Source organism: Tenebrio molitor, chromosome 3 (genome assembly GCF_963966145.1).
Source record: "Tenebrio molitor chromosome 3, icTenMoli1.1, whole genome shotgun sequence".
Classification (NCBI taxonomy): domain Eukaryota; kingdom Metazoa; phylum Arthropoda; class Insecta; order Coleoptera; family Tenebrionidae; genus Tenebrio; species Tenebrio molitor.
Window position 1 is genome coordinate 19,491,853 of NC_091048.1, and position 13,336 is coordinate 19,505,188.

The window sequence follows — 13,336 nt, forward strand, 5'->3', positions numbered from 1 at the left end:
GGGAGTGTTGGGGAGGGAAGAGGACCGGTTTGAAGAAATTAGGGATTTTTGTGGACGTACCTCCAAGGCGGCCGCTGTTGAAGCATCGTGATCGTTCTCTACGGCTTCTATCTGCTTGAAGATGTCGCTGCTGATTCCGGACACCTAAAACGGGGGATTTTCATGATCAGGAAGAATTCATCAAGCCGCCAACAAACAAAAGCATCGGACCATTAACCCTTATCGAGTCCCCGGCCGTGAATCAGCTCGCGGGAATCGATTGGGTTTTTGTTCGGGGTAAAAATTCGGGAATTACACCGCGCCACTTAACATATTTAACTGTGGACATAAAAAAGTAATTACATTCATTAAAAATGCATTAAGCAATAAGTTATTTCGGCTATTGATTTCGTATTTGGGCCAAAGTTTCGTGTAATATCTTTTCAATTGGTTTCGACATTCGCCCCTCGACGATTGTCGGATTCGGCTCCATTATCAGCATGACAATTGGTAATTACCTTCCTGAAGTCTCCCTGAATGACCATGGGCGGATGGTTGGTCCTGTTGTTAGGGGCCGGAGGAGCCCGCAGCGGAGAGGCCGTGAGATCCAAAGCCTCTCGCCCATTATCCTGCAACAAGATTGAGCACTGTCACCGCCTCCTCAAACAGCCACCCCCCGAAAAACACACACGTCACCCGCCAAAAGTTATGAGCTCGTGTGTGATTTCGCGTTGTTTACTTTAAATAATTTATGGACGCAGCTCGGGCCCGGATTTATCGCTGACGAATTCATCATCGGGGCGACAAACGGGACGAATTTATTGTTACTTTAAATTACCGGAAAACTCCGGGGAAGGAGCTGTCAGCGGGTCGATCGCGCGGACATTGTTATTCAAGCGGCGTCAAAACTATCCAACTTGCATATTTTTGCAAGGAATTATACACTTTGTTATTAGGTTTTCGCGCCGTTCCTCCTCGAATAAAACGAAATGAACCGCAACTTTGTAACCGGGGAAAGCAAAACTTTTACGGGGATGTGACGTCATAAAGCTGAGCTGCAGCCTGATTTAATAAGTTGCAAAAATTGAACCGGTTTGACCCTCGTTCGACAAACTTTCCTATTGTTCGAGAGTCGAACCGACGTTGCGGTCTTGTCCAAACTTCAACAATTTTACATTCTGCTTTGTTAATTTGTACTTGGTGCCGAACATTTGTAGACGCCGGTTTTTCACCCTCTAACCTGTCATATTTCATCCAGAGCAACTGCAAAACACGAGAAAAAACCACTGCACTGTGTCCGCGCGCTGCTTAGGGGGTGAAGCAAAGGGATGCTCTATTTTCAGCCGGTGCGACATCACTGCAAATTGATATTAATAAGCTGCAAAAACTGAACCGGTTAACCCCGTTAAGCTGTGCTTATTGTTGGCGGCAATCAACGTGGTTTAGTGTGAACTCGGTGGCGTATTAAATTTCGTTTTGTTAATTTATAATCGCTCGGGTCGGAAGAATAAAATAAATTGGTTATTGATTCTTTAAACGATCAATCACGGGGAAAATTTGGCGGAAATTTTCGGTAACTTCGCACAAAGCGAGATAAGGGTGGAGGGACACCCTCATTGTAATTTCGTCACAATGAATATTACGAAATTAATTAAACCCCAATTTGGCAGCGCGTCGACGTGTCTCCGGCGGTGTCTGCGGGGTCTGCGCCCCCTGGAGCGCCGAACAGTTCTGGCCGCGACCCGGGGGCAGAATCCCGGTGGCACTGCGAATCCTGGGGTGTTTCGCTGCGTTACTTGTTGATTAAAATTCAAAAAGTGCACGGGTCGGAAAAAACGCTGTTCGAGAGATAGATTTGTGGTTTGCCGGTGTCGATTAAGGATGTGCAATAAACTGATCCAATAAAATTTAACCTAATAAATAAATCGCTCCCCGATACCGTTCCTGTCAAGACATCCGGCATATATTCGGGGAAAAAAGCGGCCGGAATGACACAAAGGTGGCGCCAATTTCAAAAACCGAACGCGCAATCACTAGCCACTGCCATTTTAACAAACATTTAATTTACCTTTCTTGTAAAAAAGCAGCCTTTGCCATTTTTATCGCACATTAACTAAATCAACGTACTCGTAACCGCCAACTTGATTTCGCCTGCCTTGTTATTGATCTTCACCGTGACGTCACTTGCGAGTAAAAGTGCGCGCGCCGCTCCGGCGACAGACGTGATTGGTCGCCGAACGGTTCCCGCCAAAATTCGTGTGCCAATTCATTCCCGATCTCGCCGTGTATAGTAGTCATGCGATTTTGATGGATCGGACCTGTGTATGATAGTCGTACGAGATAAAGCTAATGGGCGAAATGTTTTTCTTAATTTCGAGGGGTGAAGTGGAGGAGGGCCGGCGATGGTTGCTGATGGCGTGTCAGGATTCGGTTTTATGTACGCTGAAATGTCGCCTGTTTAATATTTAAACAGATGGAGGAAACTTAAGGAAACGGTGGAGAATAAGTGGTTTATTTCAGGTCGGGGGTAGGTACTGAAATCCGCTCCGCTGCTTTATATTTTTGGAGCACCCCGACGAATGGACCATTAACGGCAGACCCGCTCCTTTCACGCTAAACTTTTATACAATTTTCGGCATTATTAATAATTGTTAACAATTAAAATGGAATGGAGCACTAAGATAAGGTCGCCGTCCGCTACTACCCCTCATTACTTTTGTCTCTTGTTACATTCATTTGATTATGTCTCGTTTTCACTACTAATTGCGAGATTTTCCAATGAGATTCTGAAATATTGCAGTTTCCTCCCTTTCAACTTTTCTTTCTCTTTTAAGCTGATTTGAGACGAGATGGATTTACTTTCGTTAACTCCTCATAATCTCCAGCGCCGCACTTAGATCCAGAATCTTTCCAATTTGCTTTGAAAAATATATTCCAATGATATTAGAAAATTTACAATTCAACGGAAATAACTCCGACTCTCTTCAATTTCAATAGAAATTAATCAAACCCACGATTTTATTATTCTCTGACTAACAATTTACTCCTGAAATATTACTAAAACAAAACAACTTAAATTATAACGCATTTAGAGAAATAAAAATATTTATATCCAATTAACCACCACAGTCATGCAGAAACGTATTACAGCAATCAGACCGGAATTGATTGATTAAGTGATAAATGGTCTCGTTTATACCACCAGCTTTATACTGGGGTTTGTAAATTCTAATTAGCATATTTATTGGTACTTTTATTGTTTTTTATCGTGTTTTGATCGCAGCGATTGCGACTGTAAAATTTATAACAGCAGATAATCATCGTATCTTTATGCAAATAAGTTTCCACGAAGCAGAATCAAAGTTTTAAGAAAATCATAAATTGTCACCGCATCAAAATTGTTGTTGCATCTGTAGTCGAGAGGCAACATCTGTCATCTTTCGATTTATACCCTTGCATAAATCCCTCAAATGAGCAAATTAGTGTCGGTGATATTAACATCGATACCCTGATAACTCCCGAGAAAACGGCGACTCGAGACATTTTCCTAAGAAAGCCGAAACTGAAGAGGGTAACTTTCGGCGTAAATGGATCCTTTCAAACTCCTCGAGTTATTGCAACACCTATTTAGAAGTAAACGCCGAAAGAGATTTCAGACTCTCATTAATTACACATTTGATTCCGTCACACAAAACGGCGATACTTTTTGATGTTTGCGCGGAAAGCTTTTAATCTTAAATAACTCGCGCTGGAAGGCGACGCTTTTATGTACTCTCCTTCTTGGAATTGTTCGCAGGCCCCTATTAGATATGAAAAGACACAAGGAACCGGTCGTGATGCCGGCAGAGCGCTTTATTATTTCATGCACCCGGCGCATCCACCATTTCTCGGAGCCTTTAAGAAACGCGGGGGGAAAGTTTGACCGGTGGGGTTCCCCCCGAGTCATCGGAACTTGTTTTCGACGTTAATTGGGGGCGCAGGTGGGTGCTAAAATCCTACCGAGGGGGAAACCACACCATCCTGCGTTTATCCAAAATTTACATTCCCTTTCGCCACTGGCGGATCCGCAAGTTGCGATCACTTTTTTTATTTTCGCATTCTTCTTCCCATCTAAATACTTAAATCATCGGTTTGTACTGTCGTTTTATATTCATGGATATTTCCCATGCATTCCTTCATTTGTGGTAATAGTCTTGTTCACATCTGTTTGCCTTCAGTTATTCAGTTTTTTATCTATATTATGCTTGTTTTCCAGAGCCACCACTCTTACTAGACATCATTCTGTTTTCGCATCCCCATTTCTTTTTATTTACTGCTTTCCAGTATTGTCACAATTTTTTGTCTATTTGTCTGTCTTCTTAAATTTGACTAGACATTTGGCGTTACTCGCCTCTTTCACATTGCTTGTCGTCTCTTGGTCTAGACTTCATATTCACTTTTTATTTTTCGTCTTCATGTTTCCAACGGCCCCTTTTTTTGAACCATATTCGTAATAACTGCACAAAATTAACCAGAACAATATTTTAAATTAAAAAAAAAGTTTCGTACCTTACAGTTTACTTCGTTATACTTTTAAATCTTATTCATGAAAACAATGAAAGTTACATAGATATTTAACTCCGCATTTGTACCACGTAGAAATCTAAAAAAACAACAGTATCTTCATTTTTCTCTATTCAAGTTTTGTAAGTGAATAAACAGAAACGAAACGAAATTAAATAATATATTAAAATGTAAGCTTTTAATAGATTTACTTTCGATTATTTTTTTCTAATTAAAAATTTAACACCTACTAACATATTTAGTTATTTCTTTTATTTGATGCAGTTGTCTGCTTTACATTAATAAGACGTATTGCAGTCGTTAAGATAGATAAATCTGGTTTACTTGAAGACATAATTTAATAAAATTTGACAGACTTTCTGGTAATCTGGTAAAAAAAATCAATTTAGAAAAATAACAAATAATTTTTCTGTACAATTGTTTCTACCGTGTGAGCAACAAGTACTGATTGAGTTGGCAATAAATTCTGGTGATTTTTGGTGACTTTTATATCATGTTCCAACGAGAAAACCATTTTATTAATAAAAGATTACAAAAACCAAGACGTTTAAATTTGAAATGTATACCAGGTGTCAATATTGTCAATAAAACAAACCGAAATAGGTACAATTCACAGTCTTGAAAATTTTTTTTGCCAACTGAAACAGTTATTGTTGCTCGCCCTGTATATCATGATATTCATGGATTACAAGTACAGATTACGACAAAATGCTTAAAAGCACTGTATGTATTTGTTTATTCTATTGTGTTGTGTTAATAATAGTGGTAAGAAATGAACCTAAAAGAGCTAGAATTTTAACAGATTTGGTTAAAATGAAATAATCTACTTTTGTTAAAAAATATAAATAATTGCTACAATTTACTTTGAAATAATAATAGAAAATCACATACCTGCAGCAAACGTACAACAAAGAGTAGAACATTTGGTTCTTATGTCAACAAAGATTTTCAGAAATTTAAAAAATTAAAGTGTAAAGTTTTTCGTAGATCCCATTGGCTAAAAAAGGTTTTTATTCACGAAAATGGGTTGCTGAAGGCGAGTGCATGTAATCATTTGAGTGGATAAAAACCTTTACTTGCGAGTATAATACTATACTTTATATACGATCAAATATATACAAAAAAAAAATATACCGGGTGTATTATGAAAAACGTTTGGTGCTATAACTTCCTCATTTTTTATCCGATTTTAATAAGTGATATGTCAAACAAAATCGTTTTAAATGGGCTATAATTTGAATTCATCATGATTCAGAAGATAAACATCTATCAGAATAAAGATAAAAAAATATACAGTGCAACTTAAAAAAACAAAGTGAGCTGCGGTCTGTCAAAAAATATAATGTTAAAAAAAAATCAAAGCATGTCGGGTTATAGTGTTTCTAAAACTATTTTGTTTGACGTATCATTTGTTAAAATCGGATCAAAAATAAGGAAGTTATAGCACCAAAGGTTTTTCATAATACACCCGGTATATTAATTCAATATTTTGAAATAATTTAATATTCGTTTTGTTACCATGGCTACGTTCTTGTATTTGGTTAATTAGTTATGTTGCTGCGGATACTACAAACTGTTGCCAACATGACAATGGTGGAGAAATAAAAATCCCAATACATATTTCTAATTCTGATTGGTCAAAAATCCAGATGGATAAAAGATCCTGTCAATTTTATCCATGGCTGGGCACCAATAAGAGCTCTCTTTTAATTTTTCGGTGGATAAAATGACAATTTAGAGTAGAGATTTCACATCAATAATGTTGCTTTTATGTGATAATCGTAGATAAAACAATTTTTTAGTCAACGTTATCATGAAAATATGAGTATTGCCCGTTTAATATTTAAAATAAATAATCTCCTCAAGTAATTATTTGAAGTTGGCAATTTTATGTGCATGTGAATTCGTTTCCTTAAATTTTTTATCGCTTTTTTCTCAATCTTTTCTTGTTGTTCGGAAATAGGGCACTCGTCTGCGACTCGTGCTTATTTCCACAACAATAAAAGTATTCGTTAACTGAAAATAGAGGTTAAGAAACTATAATATTTCTGCTTTAATAGATTTTTTCTTCTTAACAGTGACTAAAAAAGTACTAATTTGGTTTAGAAACTGTAATTTGTTTCAGGATTTTAAATGGTTTCTGCTTACGTTAAAAATTTCATAATTTGAAACAAACATTGAAAAACAGCAAATGCAACCAAACAAACGTTTTAGGATGAATGTACAGGGTTAGTCACATAAGAGTGTAAACGCAACCCAAAATACTAATGAGTAATGAAATGACACAGGCCCCTTGATACAATATTTTATTTGATCAAAGCAAAACATGAAAAATTTACCGAAGCAAGTGACCGATGATATATGTATTTTGGGTTGCATTTAAAAAAATTCAGCAGTAACTCTTATGTGACTAACCCTGTATTATCAAAATGAACTGCACAAAGCTTGAAAACGCACATATTGCTGGTTTGATATTTAAAATAAACACATCAAGTAATTATTTGATGTTGACGTGCGATTTTCTTGTTGAATCTTCCACATGCATGCGAATTAATTTCGATACATTTTTCAGTTCTTTTCGCTCATGCTTTTCTTGTTCGGAAATAAGCCACTCATCTGCGACTCGTGCTCATTTCTACAACAACAAAAGAATTCATTAAACTGAAAATAGCGGTCAAGGAACTATAACATTTCTGAATTGTTTCTTATTTTCTTTTTTACCTTGAATCAAAAAAAGAGGCTGTAATTTGTTCCAATAGTTCAAATGGTTCTGCTTACAATATAAATTGTACAATTTCAAACAAATTAAAGTAATTCTAAGAAATATAACGGGTGTTTTTTTAAATTTGGCGTCGAAGTAGGCACTGTCGATTGTGAACGCACTATACAGGTTACGGATCACGGATCAGCTGTTCAAATCTTACACTTTTACACGAGTGGTGCGATCTCAATCGACTCTCCAACGCTTGCTTCGACGCCAAATTTAAAAAAACACCCTTTACATATTGTAGAAGAACAAATGCGATTAAACAGACGTTTTAGGATGAAGACAAAACGAAGTAATAATGAACTACACAAAGCTTTGATTTTACTTTGTTAAGCTTTAGCAAGGGAAAGCATAAACAACGTTATAACGACTTGAATTTTATATTTGGTTTGTTTCAGAACTCTAAATCTACAAAGCAAAAAATGTTCAGGTAATTTTAAAACCTGACAACGTTACATGAAGCTTATTAACTGTTTCATTAAAAATAATTGTTGTGAAGATTTGCAAAAATTCATCTATTCGTATGCGCTTAAAGAGTAATCTTTTAATCTTCTCGTGTCTCAATACATATTCTTAATTAGTTGTAGAAAATTTCATTCTTCGCTAAATTGAGTTTTGCATTATTTTGGTCGGTTAACTTTTAACAATTTATGATGTTCGTTTAAACAAGCCCGTGTTCGTGATAAAACACGGATAGTCGTAAGGAAGCGGTGGCAAGATCAAGGAAGCGTTTTATTATTTGGTGTTCCCGGCGCATCCACCATTTTCCCCTCGCTGAAGAAATGCAGTCGGAAGCGTCTGAAGTTTCCTGCGCGTCATCGTAACTCGTTTCCCCCGTTAATTTGACGGTGCAGGTGGACGCCAACCCTAAACGTGATGGGAGCGTCTTTGGCGAGTATTTATTTCGCGATTTAATATGCACGCATTGAAGTACAAGTTTGATATATGGCTCGTGGAAATCCCGAAGCCTCCCTCAGTATCGATTCTGGTCTCTCGGAGAAGTGAACTTTTCACAAATAAAACCAAAAGACAAACGACCGGCGGCAAGATCGCGCAAATAACCGAAACTGTTTCGCGGCGGCCTGAAAATGCCTCCCTCTTTTTGTCGCTCGACTTGGGGATGTTTTACGAGCAATTATTTGCTTTTTCCTCCTCCGTGTATGTTTGCAGCTTATGAACTAACTTACATTGTTGTCAGCTCGTTTGAATAGGGGATGAAAAATTTTACCATGGCAGAGGGCAAACACGACGGAATGAAAGGTAAATCTGGCGTCGATTATATTTAATTCATCAGGACCGCAGTCCACGGACTGAATTAGATGTGTTTCTGGGGGCCGGTGCGTGGGGTTAGTATGCACAAGAATTCACCCCGGTCGCTTTATTGAAATTGCTGGTTGGCAGCATGACGGAAGGAAATGCCGCGCGATATTGCGCGACGAACGCCCGTCGTGTCCGAGACAGAGAAGAAAGTAAATCATCCAACCTGAAGCGGGATATTGCGTAATTAAGATAAGGTGATTTTCGTTATTGTGGGAAGACTTCATTTGCAGGTGCTGCCGCTAATTTTATTGGACCAGTGGTGGTCCAAAGAAACTTCAATTTGTAGACGTTCTAACTTATGACGTGAACGTAATAGTACACGAGCGACGCTAGCGCCACCACTGCTACCATTTAGCGTCTGTTTCGTACAGGATGAAGGATGACACTGCTAAAGTACATGCGTGAATACTGCAATTTTGCAAATTAGATTCACATTAATTAACACTGAATACTATTATAAAGCGGTCTATTTATCAGCGCCTCTAAACGAGACTCCAGAATTAAACCGTGCTCAATTTGAACCTCCCAAACTAATTTGGAACTAGATTTTCTAAAATACCTATTTAAAACAGCGCGTTATGTTGCTAGACACATCTTGGTTACTATTTTATTGTCTGATGTCCAACAATTTCCGATATAAACTTAATTTTCATAAAGAAAATTCTCCTCTTTAAAGTTTTTCGAAATTGCAGATTATGGGAGAGAATATAAAAGTTTTTGCGTCATTGGTTGTATGTACCTAGTATTGTGACTACTAAACAAACGTAGATCTTCTACTACATTCTAGAGCACCAAGAATTGTCAAAACTGTGGAAATATCCCAATTCTCCCCATCAAAAGAATGCGAAAGCAGTTTCACCTGCCGGAAAAAGGAATAATAAATAATTCCAAAAGGGACGATTATCATGCCGAAATATTATATCAATTTTTCAGTTCACTAAAAAATACAGAACGACAAAGTTTCACCACAATGCATCTGCATACATTTCGGTAATAACGTGGCTTTTTTTAAATGAAGTTTACACTCGAGACACGGTTCCTTTAGTTTTTGCTTATTTCGTCAATCGAAAATTTTCTAGTTGGAAGGAAATTTTTTGCAAAAAGTATTAACAAAAAAATATAAAGATGAAACAATCGTATTGCAACTCTATTGACCCGAATTAGTACGTGTTAAGGGAGATAGAGGGTATTTCACAAATGATAATGAACCCGACAGAATTGAAAATGTAACCCACAATACATTTGCAAAGTTACCGTAGATATTTGTTTTTTGATTTAAAAAACATAAAACATAGTTAGCTGTACAGTTTCGTAAATTTTGACATAAACGTCATTTGCTTGGTTAAATCAAATTGTGAAAAAACGGAGAGTTTTTGGGAAATTGTTTATTGTCTGTATAAACGGGCAACGGCAGAAGCATTTTTATTACATTCACCCTTTATGGATTTATAATTTCATTTTAAAACAATACAATGTTTCAAATATATTCTGCAATTTTTGTCTGTTTTGTTTTAACAACAAACGAATATTTTAATATTCGTTTTACTTCAAATGATTAGGTTTAATTACTTTTTGTGTTTCTTGGTCTTATTTTATTTTTCCTTTATGTAGCAATTTTTTTATTCTTCTGAATTCTCTTTGAGATTCGAAAATATTGTTAATAATTGGTTTTTTAAATAGGCCATTTACTTTCTTTGTGTGAGAATTTTGCAAATTAATTAGATGAAATGAAAATAGTACTGTTTTGAAACTCAAATTGTGTAAACGCAACTATATTTTATTTGCTAAAAGCAAAGTTATAGTGGGAACAAAAGTTGTCGTGTCATATAGCCAGCATCCAGTAGATATCATCTTGAAATACCACGTAAAAAGCCGTAACGATTTTTATTATACGATAAAACTTCGAAGCAAAGATTTGCAACAGTATCATTTCACTGGATCCATAGTTAGCAATTCTCTTAAATCTTCAGTTAGTAACTGGTAAAAATGGGGAAGAAATGAGGCTTAGAGTCGACGCCTTAAAGTTGGACCTCTTTTGCTCCTCCGTAGTTTCATACCACACAAAATTACGTTTCGAATATTTTTAGGATCAAGTAAAGCTTCTGTGGCAAGCTAAATCAAAGTTCCATTTGTTTGGAAGCGACGATACAATTCACATTATATGTTTCCAACAATACAACATGTTCCTAACATTTTTTTGCTTCCACAGTATAGACAGCTATATCATTGATGACCGTTTGCAGCATATTTCATTAAACATAATTTCTTTTAAGAACGTCTTACATTTAACTTGTCCGTCATTTGCACCGTGTTCTTGTGTTCATATAAAAGTGTGGTCAAGCAGGGCCTGGCTTCCTCTCTCTCATTGCCGAACGTTGGTCGTCTTTTTAGTTGACAAATCTTTTATAGGCATGCATTTTATATTATTTCCCTAAAAAATTCGTATTGATGGTCGTTCACTTCCACTTATTCGTTCTAGACTGATTTACGAAATATTTGGCAGCTGATGAAGCTACGCCATACGATAACCGAAGCAAAAACAAACACGAGACTGGTTGATCACACATTTTTTTGAACATACGTTACTTTAGGTTTTCTTGATCTAAGCATTGGCTAAGTCTATTTTTAATATTTACATTATTTTTATTAATTTTTCATGTTTTATGATATACAGGTGACCGAAATCTGCCACTCGTTAAAATATTTATGAAACTATGTATATGAATCACCCTGTATTTGCAAAGTAGTTATGAATGAATTCATTTCTAATATCTCCATTAGCCTGCCCTTTGAATCTCCCCGGTAAATGTGATGAGGGAATCCAAATTCTATTATTTATATTTTGTCAAAATTTGCATAGAATAACTTGATATAAATCTACATATTATAACACATACAAAGCTGTTCATTCGTCAAATATTTCGTGAAACAGGAAGTGTAGAACGAGTAAGTGAAAGTGGACCACCATAATAAGAATTTCTTAAGGAAATAATATACAATGAACTGAAAACTTCTATTTATTATTTATCAAAACAAATGAAGATATGATCAAAATGAGGTTAGGTATATGAACGACTTGTCAACTTAAAACACAACCTACGTTGGGAAATGAGAAAAAAATCACAGCCTGCTTGGCCGTAAATTTATGTGGACATTTACCTTGTACATATTTTAATGGAGTCATAGTCATAGTCATGTTTTATTATACAGATCAATACTTTTTGGTTTGAAATCGTACCTTCAAAAAACAAAGAGCTTTATCCAAAACACTCATAAATTAACAAAATATTTAAAATTTGAAAATGTTTACTGTCTTCTTTATGTCGTAAATCTATACTCAGCCGCCCGCTTTAAATAACATAGGGCTAGTTTACAGAAGTGAAATTAAGTTAATCGTAATCAAATGCCAGATTAACTGAACACGTGATCAGATTGAACCAATCGAAGTTTCGGATTCATAGGTTAATCGCACATTAAAATTTAATTCGAATTAAATATTTAATTTTCTTTCTATAAACTGACCCTTAGCTTTGTCAAATAAGGGTGCTTTAAGAATCAAATTTTATGGACAAGAAAAAAGAATTCAAAGACTTCATAATCTAATGTACCTAATACATAAATGAGATAAGTCAAATAAAAACTCAGCTAAACTTTGATTAATTTGAAAATATGTAGTTAATAAAATTTTGGTGGGCGGTTAATTTTGCCGCTGAGTAGGTATATTTTATGAATAATAAATCACTCTAAAATAAATGTGATTTTCTTTCTCTTTTACAAACCCAGGTCGTCTTTTTAATTGGTATGCCTTAACACTTCTTTCAAATATACATAACCTCACTTTAACCATCATTTTATGATTTTATGGTAAATTCAGTCAATAGTCTAATAAAAAAAAACTATCATGTAGTACTAAGAAAACCAGAGAAACTGTCGTTGGTTAATTCTAAAAATAATTGTCTTCTGCCAAAGAAATAATTCATACTACTTCTTGTTCGCTGACTAAATGACGTTGACGTCTATAATTTGACAGCTGACGAAGCTAGGCCATACGTTAACGGAAACAAAAGCAAGTGCCAAGCCATTCGTCAACAAATTTTTTGAACGCTCTATATCGTACGTTTCACAATTATTAAACCGTCGCACTTCAAGCAAAACTATTTTGCAAAAAATGTTTTTAAATATTTTTTGAACAAAGAAGTTATCAGCTGTAGGTACTAATTTCAAATATTAATAATCAAGTTTGTAATTTTGACGATTCCATTTTGATCACTTTTATTTTTTAGCGATTTTAGTAATTATACGTATACGTATATTCAAAACTGTATGATAATAAAATTACAAACTGTCACAAAAAGAAGTAAGTGGTAGAAAATTTCAACACGAAATATATTTGTAACAAGTTTTTCATCTATACAATTTACGGTTTCTTCAATTTTGACCCTTAAACGAAGCAAACTTTTCATATCTAGTTTGCATTTTTATGTTCCGCTTAAGAAATAATTCCATTCACGGTTCTCCTGATAAAACGACAACAACAATTTTGTCCAATTACCCCACTTCCATACGTTTTTGCATGATTTTATCACATTTGTATTAACATACTGAACAAGCAACGTTTTTTAAAGAGCCTCCACTTTCATGTCTTTCATTAATTAAATAATCGATCCACAACCGTAGCGTAGGCTGTGCCTGGTAATTTTTTAATTC

General features: G+C 35.6%; 1 protein-coding gene across 6 annotated transcripts in view; it reads right to left on the bottom strand.

Annotated features, from left to right (window-relative positions):
* Positions 1-13,336, bottom strand: part of RhoGAP100F (Rho GTPase activating protein at 100F) — a 46,238-nt gene that overhangs the window by 15,075 nt on the left and 17,827 nt on the right. For 5 of the 6 annotated variants that reach the window (XM_069042036.1, XM_069042037.1, XM_069042034.1 and 2 more), the window contains exons 3-4: positions 498-608; positions 61-144 (exon numbers count right to left, since the gene is read on the bottom strand). In XM_069042036.1, coding sequence (XP_068898137.1) covers positions 61-144; positions 498-608 — 195 coding nt within the window. Of the gene's footprint in view, positions 1-60; positions 145-497; positions 609-2,047; positions 2,132-13,336 lie in introns of those variants that run through there. The other variant, XM_069042035.1, reaches the window with a different exon arrangement.